Source organism: Typopeltis vanoorti, chromosome 1 (genome assembly GCF_054136105.1).
Source record: "Typopeltis vanoorti isolate ZY-2024b chromosome 1, IOZ_Tvanoo_1.0, whole genome shotgun sequence".
Classification (NCBI taxonomy): Eukaryota; Metazoa; Arthropoda; class Arachnida; order Uropygi; family Thelyphonidae; genus Typopeltis; species Typopeltis vanoorti.
The window spans coordinates 89,736,550-89,752,986 of NC_143549.1; the positions used below are offsets into that span (position 1 = coordinate 89,736,550).

Below are 16,437 nucleotides of genomic sequence, written 5' to 3' on the forward strand. Positions count from 1 at the left end.
CAATGAATCTCCAGATGCATTATTTCCAGATTTTTCCAATGTCAGACAGTGGTTAAATATTCAGATAAGCACTACAAATAATGGCCATTGTAACTATCCATTTTCTAGCTTTTTTTGATGTAAGATACAACCTGCATGTTGAAATACTTGAAAAGTTGTAAGCTTGAGAATACTGAAAATAATACATGTAACATGGGATTTTTTGGGGGGCTTCTCTGATATTAGGTAGTAGCTCAGTGTTCAGATAATCAGTAAAACAGCAAACAATGAAAACTGAGAATAATCACATTTTTTACAATTGGGTCCAAGTCTGAATAGGTCAGATAAATGGATGATTTATTAGGAGGTTTGATATCATGTAATTCACTGCACTTTCCAAAATGTCCACCTACTGATAACAAAACTGTCAATATTCTTGACAAGCATTACTAATCATTTTAGGCAATAATTACAACTGTTTTCAATTATTATGAGAAGGCTATATTTGGCTTCTGTAATATCATAGCTATTTCATTCCATTGTGGAAGAACTTCGCACAAACTAGAACAGCATTTAAGATGACAATGGCACTTGCCAATTCACAAAGTTTTGCACACTACTACTCTCACAAACCCAGTGCAAATCAAGAGAAACACAGTATATGGCCAATGACTATATTCAACCACACATTCCACACTACTCTGACATATCTATATAGTCAGGAAAGATTGACAGATTTAAAAACTACTATCTCTCATAAAGGGGGATAGATGTAAGCCATCAGACCTATTTAAGTTAGAACAATGGTTTGGCAAACCAAGTTTGATTTGATTTAATGAGATAGATTCCATAACTATTAAATACTTTTGTGATGAATGAATCATTAAGACCATTTAATAAGAAGATAGATTTAATATGTTGTAATTCTTTCTGTAAAAGCTCATCAGACAAAAATTTTTCGTTGCCTTTTATCACATCAGAAAAATCCACCTTTCTTACATCTCCAAAGGGTAAGTTTCTACCTCTATTTTCAAGGCATTTACCAGATGCCTTGCTTTTTTTTTTTAATTAAAAGATCTGCTTTTATTTGTCTTGAAGAACATAATTTTTATATTAAATATCATGAGTCATCTAGACTTGCTGAGCATGCTATCTCCACTAAAAAGAATCCATTTAAACAAAACAAAAACATCCTCAATAAAAGCAGTTTCCTCATAGAACATCATTAGAAATACATGAAACATTACTCCAGTGTCCTAACTTAAATAGATCTGATGGTCTTGTAACATCTATCCCCACTGCAATGTGTCACTACTGTCACCTCACAGCTGATTCCAGCTGCAAGGTGGCAGCTACAGTGTGAGTGCAGTCCAAAACAGGTGTCTATGAAGTTTTTTGCAAGCAAAAGGAGCTTCACCAAGTGGCATTCACTGTGAACTGGTTGCTGTGTATTGCAAAAAGGTGATGTCAAAGAAACAGTTGTGTTTTAGATGTAATGAATTTAAATCACACGCTATGGTGACATTGAAGATTGGCATCGAGTGGGCAGGCAGGCGTTCATCAAGCAAGACAGAAACATTCCGCACATTAACGGCATCATTCTCAAAGACCACTCGCTGGTCTTTGAGAACTGCATGAAATTGCACAAGTTCTTGCCAAAGGGAGGAACAATCAATGCAGAGCTCTACTGTGCAACATGGACAAACTGAAAGCCAACATTTAAGCAAACAACTCAGACTCCTGACAAGCGGCATGATTATGGTGCATGACAACACTACTCCACACATCATTCTTGAGTGGTTGCACTGTAATGGCTAGGAAACTGTGCAATATTTCCCACCTACAGCCCAGACTTCCATTTTTTCTGCCTCCTCAAGAAACCTTTCCAAAGGGCATTTTACTATAGATAAGGAAGTTCATCATGCAGTGCAATGTTGGTTACTGGGTATGAGCACAAATTTCTTCAATACTGATACTGATAAACTGATCTATCATTGGGATAAGTGCATCAGTAAATTTGGAGACTCGGTGGAGAAGTAGTACATGTTGACTTCCTATTACTAAACATCCTCAAGGAAAGAAATGTGTTACCTAAATTTTTTGGAAAAAAAACTCTCGTATATATATTTTTAGTTAGGAAAATATTGACCATTTCAGATGTCTTACATTATTGTTTCATTGCCATTCCATAATTCTGTACTGAGGATATCTATGAAACCTGACAAAAATTCTTCAAATAAAGCTTATTGGAGGCCAAAAATGGCTTGAAAAAAAGTTACATATTTGGTCTCTATAGCAGAATTTTTCAATACTTGGAAAAAATTAAAAAAAAAATAAATAAATAAAATATATAAAAGCTGATAAAAATAACAAGGAAAAAAAAACTTTAGCCCACCCATGGTATAAAATGTAATACAGGTCTGCAAATAACCTTTTGTGAGTGGGAGCAACATAAAAAAAAAAAAAAAAAAAAAAAATTTATGTGAGTTTTGCTCCATTTTTAATAATCTGTTATTATGTAGCACATGAAACAAGCTACTCCAACTTCTGACAACTATCTATATGTACAAATATCTATTTTCATGAATAAAAATAAATTATTCACTTTTCATAAGAAATGAAAGTTCTTAGGAACTTTTTGTTTCTTAATCACAATAAAGTCCTCTTCAGTATCTTGAAATCTTGACTCTTGCATATTAATGTTTAGGTCCCAAAGAATGAAACTGCCAAAGTATTTTTGCAGTCACTAATGGTACACAGAATTCCATATTCTTTCACAGCTTCTGTTTGTTTTATGTTCTATAAAATTTTTAATTGAAAGGTTCATTAAATGCATCATCATTATCAAATCCCTGATATATACCCTCGGGGGGGGGGGGGGTACAGCATATTATGATAGTACCACATGAAAATTACATCATTACAAACTTCCTACCAACAATTTCCCTCCAAATTAATGCATTATCTGCCAACACTCCAATATTATCAGATTTCATATTTTAGTCTTCTGTGACACTTCTTATAATATATCCATATAGATCTTGGATTTCCTCTAGATCAGTGGTTGCCAACCTTTTTCCACTTGTGTACCCCTTTTAAACCCATTTCTATATATTGTACCCCTTGTTTTTAAAAATAGCTGTTTTTAAATACTGACATTTATTGTTCCATGACTAACATTTTGCATTTTGTTTACCTTTACTTGTTTTTCTGCCATTACTGATTATTTTTCATGTACCCCTGAATGGCCTAGCACATACCCCCGGAGGTATGCGTACCACTAGTTGGGAACCGATGCTCTAGATCTTTTCTTGCTATCCTGGCAAAAAACTTTTTTATCCCTTCCTCTCCCATTCTGTTTCAGTGAGAATACCACCTGAGATTAGCTCTGCTAATACATTCCTGAATGCTAACCATGTCAAGTTCTTTCCTAATATCCTCATTTCTAATAAGATAATGCCATCTGTTCACTCCACTAACCCAACTCTCAGAGCCATAAGTTAAAACTGGTTTGAATTTTATAGGAATATGGGAGTCAATTCCTCCCCAATGACTTTAATAAATGTGAAGAACCAACTAGGACTTCTGACCTAACGTCCAATCCTTGCCTTCACATGACATGCCCCGTTAGTAGGCATCTACTGGGTACTGAATAAATGAGGATAGGCTGCAATTTGGGGCTGACCAAACTATAGTCTCAATTAGCTTAAACCACAAATAGACATGATGGTACCAAATATGATGAAATATCATACCAGCTTGGGCATCAGCCAGTAAAACAAGGTCCCTGCTATTTTCCTAAGGGTATAAGGGTGAACAATAAAGAGCAAAGTTAATAACAACTAAGTATCTGCTGGATTTATGCTCAGGATACAAACTAGTCATTACTAACGGCATGTTTCAGCATAAAGATAGACACAAGTTCACGTGGAGAGAAGATGAAAAATAAGAAAAGCCTCATTGGCAACATCATTGATGGTGATCTCTTCATGCTAGTTCAGGATTCAAGAGTGTACAGAGGATTTGAAACTGGAAGTGACCATCACTTAGTGCTAAGTAGGATAAAAATGAATATCACATTCAAAACAACAAGTTTTTAAAACAAATTAAAGTTGAGCAGCTTTTACAAGTAAACTATAGACTCAACTATACAAACATCATGGAAGTAAATATGAAACAATTTGAAAACAAGAACCAAACCTTTGAATCTCTGTAGCAAACTCTGAAGAAAATATTGACTAATGCAACTAGCAAGGCATGTGGTGAAGTTGTCTGCAAGAATAGAAAGATGTTAAAAAAGATGTTGGACACAAGATTTAAAGAAGCAGTTGTGGAAAAGAAGAAAGCATACCAAAAGTTCATAGCAAATAAATTGGCAGGCAACCTCCAAGAATACTGGGAAGACTTAGTAAGAAGTGAGAAAATATCAAGAAGGTGTCAAAATGTTCTGGAGGCTATTGGAAAAGCTTAGAAATGGAGGAAAGAATACTGTAAAAGGAATCAAAGATGATATGAAAACCAAAGATAAGGATATCTTAGATGTCTGGAATAATTATTTTGAAAGACTTAAATGAAACAAGCAGTGACAGACAGTAGTAGAAAATTTTCAAGAGAAATGCAAACAGGAGTACATACCTGAGATAGAATAGAATATCATCTATTCCAGTTGCAGACAGGCAACTGGAATAGATGATATTCGACTAGAAATGTTCAAATACGGAGGTATAAAAGTTTTGCAGTTGCTAAAATGCACAATTCAAAAGACCTGGCCAGAAGGTTGAATTCCAGTTGATTCTATAAAAAAAAAGGGAATAAAATAGAATGCAAGAATTACATAGGAATTTCTCTATTAAGTGTTCCAGGTTTAGATTTATGCAAGCCTACTTGAAAAGAAGTGTAGAAAAATTGTGGAAAAGAAACCGGAAGAAACTAGGCTCAGGTTAAATAGAGACTGTCAAGATCAGATTTTCACTTTATGACAAATAGGGAAATATGATAAGGATTATTTAAATTTCATAGATCTAGAAAAGGCATACAACAAGGTGCCTAGAAAAAATCTTTTCAAAACAGTACAATTATATGGAGTAAATGGAAAATTATACAGAGCAATACAAAGTCTAAATTTAAGTTTTCAGTCTGTAGTTAGAACTGAAGGAAATACAGAAAGATGTTTGATATAAAATCAGGGTAAGACAAGGATGCACATTATCTCCACTGTTATTCATCATCTATATGGACTGCATTATGAAAGAAAGTGGCATTAAACCTGATATGAAAATTGGAGATATCAAACTTAGCTCTTTGCTTTATGCAGATGATATTGTATGCCTAAACACATCCAGTGCAAGTTCTTGGAAGTTTTTCCACTTAGTTATACTATAAATTAAAGATACAAAGAAATTATATACTTGGTTTAAATATAATCAGGACTGGGGCAACTCGTATATAGAGGCTAATGACTTTACATCACCTGCCTTAGTATCCCACAATGCAAAGCACATATCCTTATGGATATGTATAATGCTATGCATTATGGGAAGGGTCATGTGTACAAGTTGCGAGTTACATGGTACGAGTTGACCCAGTCCTGATTATATTTCAGGAGTAAACTTTGTTTGCTTACACTTGGATAAAGGATTAAACCAAGTATATAATTTCTTGGTATCTTTAATTTATAGTATAACCAAGTAAAAAAACTTCCAACAACTATCTTAGTGACCCTTCCCATAATGCATAGCATTATACATACTCGTAAGGATATGTGCTTTGCATTGTGGGATATTAAGGCAAGTGATATGAAGTCATTAGCCTCTATATACAAGTTGCCACAGTTCCGATTATATTTCAGGCACAAACTTTGTTTGCTTACACTTAGATAAAGGATTAAACCAAGTATATGGTATTTTAATTTATAGTATAACCAAGTGGAAAAACTTCTAACAACTATCTTTAATCCAGAGTATTTTAATAATAAGGTGTGACACCTTTTGGCTACTCATATATGAAAAATTACTTCAGCATTACTTAAACCTTAGAATCACCTCTGGGTCTGGCTCCCACTGACAAGATCTCAATAAAGGTCGAAACTGGTCTGGGTAGTGATCCTTCCCATAATGCATAGCATTATACATACCCGTAAGAATATGTGCTTTGCATTATGGCAAGTGATGCAAAGTCATTAGCCTGTATATACGAGTTGCCCGAGTCTTGATTATATTTCAGGCACAAACTTTGTTTGCTTACACTTGAATACAGGATTAAACCAAATATATAATTTCTTGGTATCTTTAATCCAGTGCAAGTCTACAGCTTTCTATAACTAAATTGCATAACAGCTGTAACAAATTTGGCATAAAAATCAGCAATAAAAATACCACATCTATGAAAACCAGCAAGAACATAGAAACCTTCTGGTGTATTCTCAAGGGAGGATCTATAGAACAAGTAAAATATTTCAGCTATTTACACACAGTTTTAAGTAAAGATGGGAAATTAAATTTGGAAAATAACAGAATAAGCAAAGCTAATATGATGAGCAAGTTGAATAAATTTATATGGAATAAGAGAGAAATTAGCCAAAACTTCAAACCAGCAGTATAAAAGAAAGTCTACAAACCAGTTTTTAAGTTATGGCTGTGAGAATTGGGTTAGAAATAACATACTTGATCAAAGACTACAGACCAGAGGGTTTTGAGAAAAAAATTACAAGAGTGAATAGCATCATATTAAAAATGAAGACATTAGGAAGGAACTTGAAATTGTTAGCATTAAAGAATGTATAATTAAAGCTAATCTAAGGTGGAATAGCCACTTAAACTATAATGGGTAAGAAAGGTTAGCAAAACAGGTGTTAGATGCCCAGAAAGAGACACAGAGGAAGACTAAAATCTAAGTGGAGTGATTAAGTCAGAAGTGCGTGCCTTAGAAGATTAAATGTTAGATATGACCATATTGGAGTGCTGATAAGTGAAATGGAACAAAGCATGTCTTTTATTGTAAATTCTAATAAATGTCTGTACAGGCTTGCCAACATTCATTTAGTTATTGTTTTTTAATGTTGCTCCCACCCACAAAAGGTTATTAGCAAACCTATAATATCATTTGTGTATTATATAATCTGTATTTAAGTTTCAATTTATTGAAATATTGCTCACCATTTATGAAACATTAATTTCATTAATGTTTCATAAATGGTGAGCGATTTATTAATATTATTATTATCTGAGACCTCCAGAGAGAGAGAAAGAGAGAGAGAGCAAGGCCTCACTCCCTACATCTGAAGGTAAACTAATGCATTCACTGTTCTGTGAGAAAAATCTAGCTCTTATCCCTTCCTTAACTGCAAATAAATTTAACTTCCATAAATGTCCCCATGTTCTCTCCCTAAAGTGTAAAGAACAATAAGTCAAGTCTCTCCCTGCTTTCCATTTAATGAAAATTTTCATCAGACTATATCCTATAACACCCATCTGGAAGCATGTACACCTATCATATCATCCCTCTTTCTTTTGATCAGAGTCTGTAGTCCACATACAATCTAACCTCATAATCTGATAACCTCACTGTTGGTCTGGTTGGCCAAGAGGGTACATGTACATACACTCCAACCAACAGGTCATGGGCTTGAATCCCATTGTGGGTATTGCTTTAGGTGGGAGATGAATTTCATTGCCCGGTGTGAAGGAAGCCTGAAGTGACTTGAAAAGTTCATTTTTTGGTATCTAGACTATGTAAAAATAAACAAAAAAATTACAAAAAAAAAAAAAATATTATATATATAATATATATATTGGGGGGAGGACCTCACCCCTAAAATGTCAACTGTGTTGTGAATGGAGAACCTGTGGAACAAGTAAAACATTTCAGCTATTTAGGCACGATTTTTACTGAAGATGGTAAATTAAATATAGAAATAGACAACAGAATCAGCAAAGCTGGTATGATAGGAAGTCAATTGAATAAATTCATATGGAATAAGAGAGAAATTAGTTGGAACATTAAATTAGCTGTATACAAGACAGTGTTCAAACCAGTTTTAACTTATGGATCTGAGAGCTGGGTCAGAAGTAAAACACTTGACCAAAGACTAGAGACCGCAGATATGAGAGTCCTGAGAAAGATTAGAGGCATGAACAGATGGCATCAATGGCAATATCATATTAAAAATGAGGATATTAGGAAAGAACTTGACATTGTCAGTATCCAGGAATGCGTTAGCAGAGCTAATCTCAGGTGGTATGGTCACTTAAATAGAATGGGAGAGGAAAGATTAGTAAAACAAGTGTTCTCTGCCAGGTTGGCAGGAAAACGACCCAGAGGAAGACCAAGATATAGGTGGATTGATACGGTACAAAGTGCTTTAGACAATAGAAATATAAGATCTGATAATGTTGGAGTCTTGACAAGTAACAGACTGATTTGGAAGAAAATTGTAGATAGGAAGTTAGTAATGATGTAATTTTTTCATGTAATACTGTCATATCCTGTACACCCCTTGAGGCTACATGGCAGGAATTTGATGATGATGATGATAATGATGATGGAGAATCAGTAACAATAAAAATAATAGTAGCCTATGCACATACCTCAACAGCTAACAAAGAAATAGAAAACTTCTATGAACACCTACGAGAAACATTACAGAAAAAAAAACAACATACACATAGTGTGTGGAGATTTCATTGCAAGGATTGGTACAGGATTTATTGAAGAAAAATACACTGGACCGTGGAGGGGAAAGAGAAAAGAAATGAACGAGGGAAACTCCGGGCAGAATTTGTAGAAGCAGAAAGGCTGTACATTATGAATAGATTTTTTAAAAAGAGAACTGGAAAAAGATGGACTTGGCAATCTCCAAATGGAGAGACAAGAATTGAAACTGATTTCATTCTAACAAATTGCAAAAGATTAATAAACAATGTTGAAGTCATTGGGAAGACCTACTGCGAATTCATTCAGACCATCGTCCAATAAGACCCACCCCTAAAATACAAAGAAAAAATGAAGAACATACAAGCACAGTCCAACCATAAAAACACTCAAAATAGATAAACCCAGAACAATTTAGAAAAAATGTAGAAGAAACTGACTCGAAATTAAAAAATTACATTGACGAAGATTTAACAAACTTTAATATTCAGTTAATGAACTGCAAAGAAAGAACCTCCTGTGAGCTTCCTCCTAAGACCAGGGAACGCCTATTAGCAAGAACGATAGAACTATTGAAGAAAAGAATACTGAAAGATACAGGAAAGGAACGCTTAGAATATAAAATTATCTGTAAACAACTGAGGAAGAATATAAAAGACAACTATAACATATATAGAACAACAAAATTGGCAGAAGCAGCTAGGCTCTGCAGTAGCCTAAAAAAAGTAGAAAAAGAAATAAATCTAAAAGCAACCACTACCATCAGCCTTCATAGACAATCAAGGAAACAGACACACAAACAGAGGCGAAATGGAAAAAATAGTAAAATCTTTTTATGAGAACCTTTACTCATTTAAACAAGTAATCACAGCTCCAATACCAGACAAAAATTTGGAAATACCATCTGTCCTACCTGAAGAAGTAAAAATGGCTATCCACCATATGAAAAATGACCGATCACCAGGAATTGACGGTATAAAATCTGATGAATTAAAAATGGGTGGACAAATACTCTTTAAAGCTCTAGCAGAAAGGTTAACCCGATATATACAATTAAAGAAAGTACCTACTGAATGGAAAACATCAACGACTGTAATTCTGCATAAAAAGGTAATAAAGAAGACATCAATAACTACAGACCCATCTGTCTATTAGCACACACATAAAACATTCTCCACAGTCATCCTAAACAGAATACAAACCTCCATCAACGAATATAGCTGCAAAGAACATACTGGTTTCAAAAAAGGCTTTTCAACAATAGATCACACTCAAAACTATTACTCAGCTAACAGAAAGATGCAGAGAATACCAGATCCCACTTTGTCTTCTTTTTATTGATTTTAAAAAGGCATTTGACACTGTTGAGCATAATGCAGTATTCCAAGCTTTAATAGAACAAGGCGTAGAAAAAGCATACATCCAACTCATAAAAGATATCTACAAAGAAGGCACAACAAATATCACCCTTTTCAATCACCCGATTAGAATTAATTTAAGTAGAGGAGTACATCAGGGTGATGTCTTATCACCTAATCTCTTCACATCTACTCTGGACAGCATCATTCAAAAAACTGACATGAAAGGTGGAATAAACATTGATGGTGAAATGTTAAATATCCTACTATTCGCTGATGATGTGGTATTAATATCTCACTCACCCGCTGAATAACATAAGCCAAAACTGCCAAAAAATTGGATTGGAAATACATCCGGACAAAACAAGATGGATGAAAAACAAATACTGTAAAGATTATATAATCACACTCTAGAATCTCACACCATTGAAAAAGTTGAAGATTACATCTACCTCGGCCAGTCCATAAAAATGAATAATGACATATCAAATGAAATAGTAAGGAGAAAAAGAACTGCTTGGACAGTCTTCAACAAAATAAAATCAACAATTACCAACACCAAAACATAGATATAGAAATAAGAGCCCATCTTTTCAGTAGTCACATCTTACCAGCATTAACTTATGGCAGTGAAACATGGAACATAACTTTAAAAGAAGAACAAAGCTCAATAACAACTCAACATGTAATAAAAAGAAGAATGTGCAATATAAACAAAATAGACCACGTAAGAACACAGAAATCAGGAAGAAGTCTGGATTCACAGATGTAATAAAAGCAAGACAACAGATGGACAGTCAGAGTTACAAACTGGTATCCGAGAGATATCAAAAGGAAACCTGGATGACCCAATGATTAAGAAAGTCTGAAGAAAATGGAGAAGAAAGACTCAAGACAGGAACAGCTGGACTCTTTATGACCTGCAGTCATGGATAACTGATCTCTGCAGAAATCTTTTTTCCAACCAAAGATTGGAAAAGACCTACTGTAGCACTGATCAAAAATAAACAAGTCCTATTATTTTATAATGGGAACAAGACGATATAAGGAAATGAAGGGGGAAGCAGGATACAGAGGAAATTGGAGGAAGAGAATCTGCTGAGTTATACCATTGGACCTGTCAAGAGACAGAACACTAATGATGTTGATGATTATTTTATGCAGCCAACTCACTATAAAAACTTGCAAGAACCACAACAGCATTGTGACTATGAGACTTGAAGGTCAGGACTTCCAGTAGTTTGTTATTGTGAGTTTGTCTTAACAGTGTTTGCCATAATGAGTCATCTGTACTACTTGGTTTCCAAAAGGACGAAAATAAATCATAAGCTTTTCAGTATGCTTAATGTCATGAAAGTTTTCAGCTGCACACATGAAAAGTATCACTTGTAAGGAAAATGTGACAGCTTGTCAACTCTCTTCAGACCTCATGCCCTCCAAAACAACAATGGTGATAAGACTCCTCTTGCCATTATAATGAATGGTAAAAAATTTCATGACAGAAGGCATCTTCAGTCCAATACAGAGACAGAGACAATTTGCTACACACAATATTCCCTGTAATTTTTGCCAGCTCATGAAAAACATTTTGTGCACAAGTTTCCAATTTCCAACTCAACATGCAGTAGCCTGTGCTCACAATAGCACAAGCCACAAAGTCTAAATTAATTTGCTTAAATCCGATATCTACAAATATCCATCACTGTTTACACAAGTTCGAGTGACTGTATACACACTCTAAACAAATGATTCTGCAACTTACTGACATCAGCATCAGTTTTCCCACATGGCGCAGGCTAAAAGTAACTAATTAGAGTATATTAAGTTGGAACGGGTTGGAGTAATAGTGGAGTGGAGACACCATAAAAATTACTAACTCAAATAAGTGATAAGTATAATTTTTCACATACTTTATAGTATGTTCAAAAATTATTAACATTATGTAAATTGGAAATTCTAAAAGCAAAAATTTTCTCTATGCAGTTACTAGGTTGTGTGCTCCTTTTTTAAATGGTGTGCATGTAAACAATGACTTAGAGAGAGAGAGAGAGAGAATGGTGCCTATGAACATTTTCATTTCAACAGTGTAAACTTCTGTTTGCCTTTTTCTTGTTTGCTAAAACAAGAAAAAGGCAAACAGAAGTTTCTGACTTAGCTAAATTAAAAGAAATAATTTTTTGCAAACTAAACAGAAGTTAAAAAAAAAAAACATTACCTCTTTTGAATAATTCATGTTACTCGTGTCCACTGGAGTCCTAGGCCTCATACCATCTAATGGAGTTCTTGGCCTCATACCATCCAATGGAGTCCTAGACCTCGTGCCAAATCTTTTAACTGGGGTTGTCTGTGAATAACACTGCTTTTATTGATGAAAGTGGTTATTAAAAAAAAAAAATTATTCCAAATTCTCCAAATATAATCTAACAGAAGTGCATTAAAACAAGAGTTCATAATGGTTGGTAAAATTTTGATCATTGCTCAGAAGTGATTAACAATTACAACATTTAAGTTCATTTACAGCATTCATGTTTATTATTCAATAATGATTTTAATTAAATGCCTTTGTTTAATTAAAATTAAGAACTATTAACTGATTCACAAGAGATATTTGTGTAAGTTTAACAATTATGGAATTGATAATGCAAACAAATCAATGTGAACAGTGGAATAAACATAGCATCTATAAACTCAAAGATCGTACACCAGAACCCCAAAAACATATCAATAATCTACTCAAGGAAACATCATATTAATCAGATCTCTTCATCCACTTTATTTCTTGTTTGTATGGAACAAACTTTACAAAAAAACTCACTAACAATAATTCAAAAAGTACTAACCCATCTGCTTATAGGTAGTTTAAACATTTAATTAAATTATTAAAAGGACTGACAAGCTCAACTTTGTCATGTATGCAATGTGTGGATATCAAGGGGGCATTGACCAGTAAAATCTCATCCCCCCATCATACATAAAAAATTCTTACCATTTTCCCCTTGATATTACTGACCTCTTTTCCTTTGCTATTCATTCCAGTTATTTCTCTTGGAAGAACAAAATTTATAAACAGACAGAGATACCGATATCTCTATGGGATATTCTCTCTCACCATCCCCCTCTTGCAAAATTTTTTATGGAAGATCTTGAAAAACAAGCTCTTCACTCAGCTCCTCTCAAACCATCTATCTCGTTGAGATATGAAGATGATGTCTTTTCTATTTGGTCTTATGGCCCAGACTCATTAGATACTTTTCTATATCACCTCAATAGCCTTCACCCTAGAATCCAATTTACTATGGAAAAAGAAACTAATAATAGTATGGCCTTTTTAGCCACAATACCGGTCAACCTAATGGTGGCCTGTCTTTTTCAGTATATAGGAAACCCACTCACACAGATAAGTACATTCACAAACTTTCCCATCGTTCCCGTACTCAACAATATGGTGTAATAAACACACTAACCTATAGTGCTTATAACCTTTATTCCAATAAGACCTCTCTTGCAAAAATACTCAATCATATACACTATACTCCTCTATCTAATGGTTACAGTTCCCACATTATAAAAAATAATCAACATTCCCCCAATCCACGACCTTCTCTTCAGAAAGATTTCAGTAATACTATCACCATCTCCTATGTCCGAGGCACATCAGAAAAAATATCAAGAATCTTAAAGAAACACAATTTTGCACCATTTTCAAACCCCACTTAAAACTAGCTACCCTTATCTGCTCCACTAAAGACAAACTCTACCCCCCCTCCCGGTTCTGGGAGTATACAGAGTTCCTTGTTCCTGCAAGTTGGCCTACTATGGACCAATACAAAGATCAGCTACCATCTGAATGATAGAACATAAATACATCTGCAGCCAAGACTATGGTCTATCTAGCCTTGCTGACCATTCTTTGGATACAGCTCACAGAATCAATTGGAAAAAGACCATTGTGCTCCATCACAGTAAATTCAGAAGAGAAAGACTAATTTTAGAATCTGCTGGCTGCTCTTAAAAATCAGCCTAATTTAAATAAATATGGTTGCATAAACTTTCCGAAAATATGGAACACTAATACTTCAAAATCCTAGTTTACATCCTAGGTAGCCAACAGCTGTTCATAGAGGGGTGCCCCACCTAGTTAAGACTCTAGTCATTTGTCCACATGTTTGTCAGTTAGTTTTGTACTGTGTGTGTGTGTGTGTGTGTGTGTGTGTGTGTGTGTTACGTCTCATTTTGTATTCCCTGACAATGTCTCTGTAACTGAGATGAAATATTGGAAGCATTAAATACTAATTTTAATCGTATCCTAGTACTGTTTCACTCCATTAAACTTTTATCATGAGTACTACCTATATAAAGTCTGGCTTGGATAAAGAAACATACATTTACAAATGCCTGCCATTATCTATATGGAAAGATTTGAAGAAAGAGTGAGAAATACCTATCTTCTATAACCAAAACTCTGGAAAAAGGTATAAATCGATGGTTTCTTAATATGGAGCATTATGGTCAAAATACTCTCCAGGATTTTTTTAAAATCATCTAAAAAGATATCTGTTTACTAAACATTAAATTTTTGATGTAAATTTGGATTAAATTCCACATTTTCAAGTTCACAGTGGATACCAGGGTGTTTACCCTTCTTTCTAGAGATCGGTCTAATTCAACCTTTGGAGGCTAAAAATTATGCAATACAACAACCTACAGTAACCAATATTTGTAATATATGCTTACACCATCATTACTGATTTCAAAAACCAGAGATTATATAAGCATTAGGAGCTCAAGCCTGCAGTCTCATTAATGATGAATTAAAAAATAACAAAAAACTTCATGCTATCACATACTAGAAAAATGGCTAATACCAAAGATTTAATTAATCCACAGACATGCTGCAAAACTAATAGATGTGAGACAAAAAAGAATTCTCTTCTCCCCACAACTTCCAATACATCAGCTCCATTAAAACAAACATTAAATATGCTTATGAATTTCAAATTTGATCCATTTTCATGTCTAATCAAACTACATTCTCACTCGGTTAAGCCAAACCTGAAGTATCAGGTGTTTACTTCAGTATTTGTTTTGAGAACCATAAAATAACATAAAACGAGTTGGGCATCACTCAGAGGATCTGGTGCCTCAGGCTGTAGGTAGATCTGCTATCTTCTGCAAGTGGAATGTCATAGAGATCTTCCTGATATTATCTAGAGACTATAAATTATCTACACGTAAAAACAAGGAGAAGTATTATTTATTAAATATACTGCCAAACATTTCAGTCTGAAACTAACAAACCATCATCAGTGGGCTGAACAACATTTTTTTAGAAGGTAGAATGTAAACAATTGAATTATTCAAAATAGTACGAGCCATGTGATGTTAAATCACTAATAGTGTTATGCTTCACTGAAGAAAAGATTAATCATAAAAGTGATTATAAAATAATTATATAATCATAAAAAAAAAATAAAACTTATTTATATCATACTAAACAGATCATTAGATAGATGTAGTATCCAGGAGTTTAATAGGATCTTCTATCTTTGTAAATATCATTATTGGCCATAATTAAAAAATAAATAAATGTGTTATTTGGATCACTTTCCCATATTTTTGACAAGGATAGGCAGTCATTCCGACTCAAGTTAAAGAAGTGAAGTAAGGCCTCTGCACTTTCTTTGAATAGGTGTTTAAATTTATGCTGACATCTGTGTAGAAGATGAGTTTTAGACCAGAGAATGTTGTAGTCTGCCTCTATTCCATGTTGCACCAATCCAGACTTATTTGATTTGTTGTGAAGAATATAAGATTGATGTTCTTGTATTCTTTTTTCTATTGAATGTCTGGTTTGTCCAAAGTAGGAAAGCTGGCAATCACATGGAACTTGATATACACCAGGAAGAGACATAGTTGAGAGTTTATCTTTAGACAATGTGAAATACGGGGATAGTTTATTAATTGGAATATAAATAGCTACTAAATCACATTTCCTCAAAATTCTTGAAATTCTCTTACAAAGTTTGTGTGTGTATGAAGTACCTTCATGACTGGCCACTTGTATATAGAGGCTGATGACTTCACATTAATTACTTTAGTATTCCACAATGGAAAGTATGAGTATGACTTTTTGGAATTTTGAAATTGGAAGTGATCACTATGACAATGTCACATAATGGAAAGACTAAATAGTGACTTCACTTCCAATTTCAAATCCTCTGTACACTCTGGTGTCCTGCACCAGAGAGAAAACATCATTATCAACAATAACATAGTCAATGAGACTTTTCTTATTCCTTGCCTCTTCTCTCCATGTGAATTTGTGCACATTTTTATGTTGGAACATGGTGTTAGTATTAACCAGTCCATGTCCTGAGCAGATATCCAACAGGTATTTGCCATTATTATTTGCTTTGCCCTTTTCTCCAAATTTTCCAAAAATATTTTTGTA

At 34.1% G+C, this 16,437-nt stretch overlaps 1 protein-coding gene across 3 annotated transcripts in view; it reads right to left on the bottom strand.

Moving 5' to 3' along the window:
- The window catches only part of LOC150110190 (nuclear pore complex protein Nup93-like), a 314,507-nt gene that overhangs the window by 232,897 nt on the left and 65,173 nt on the right, over positions 1-16,437 (bottom strand). Inside the window, exon 6 of one of the 3 annotated variants that reach the window (XM_090392052.1) lies at positions 12,202-12,330. In XM_090392052.1, coding sequence (XP_090248178.1) covers positions 12,202-12,330 — 129 coding nt within the window. Of the gene's footprint in view, positions 1-12,201; positions 12,346-16,437 lie in introns of all 3 variants that reach the window. The other 2 variants (XM_090392041.1, XM_090392034.1) reach the window with 2 other exon arrangements.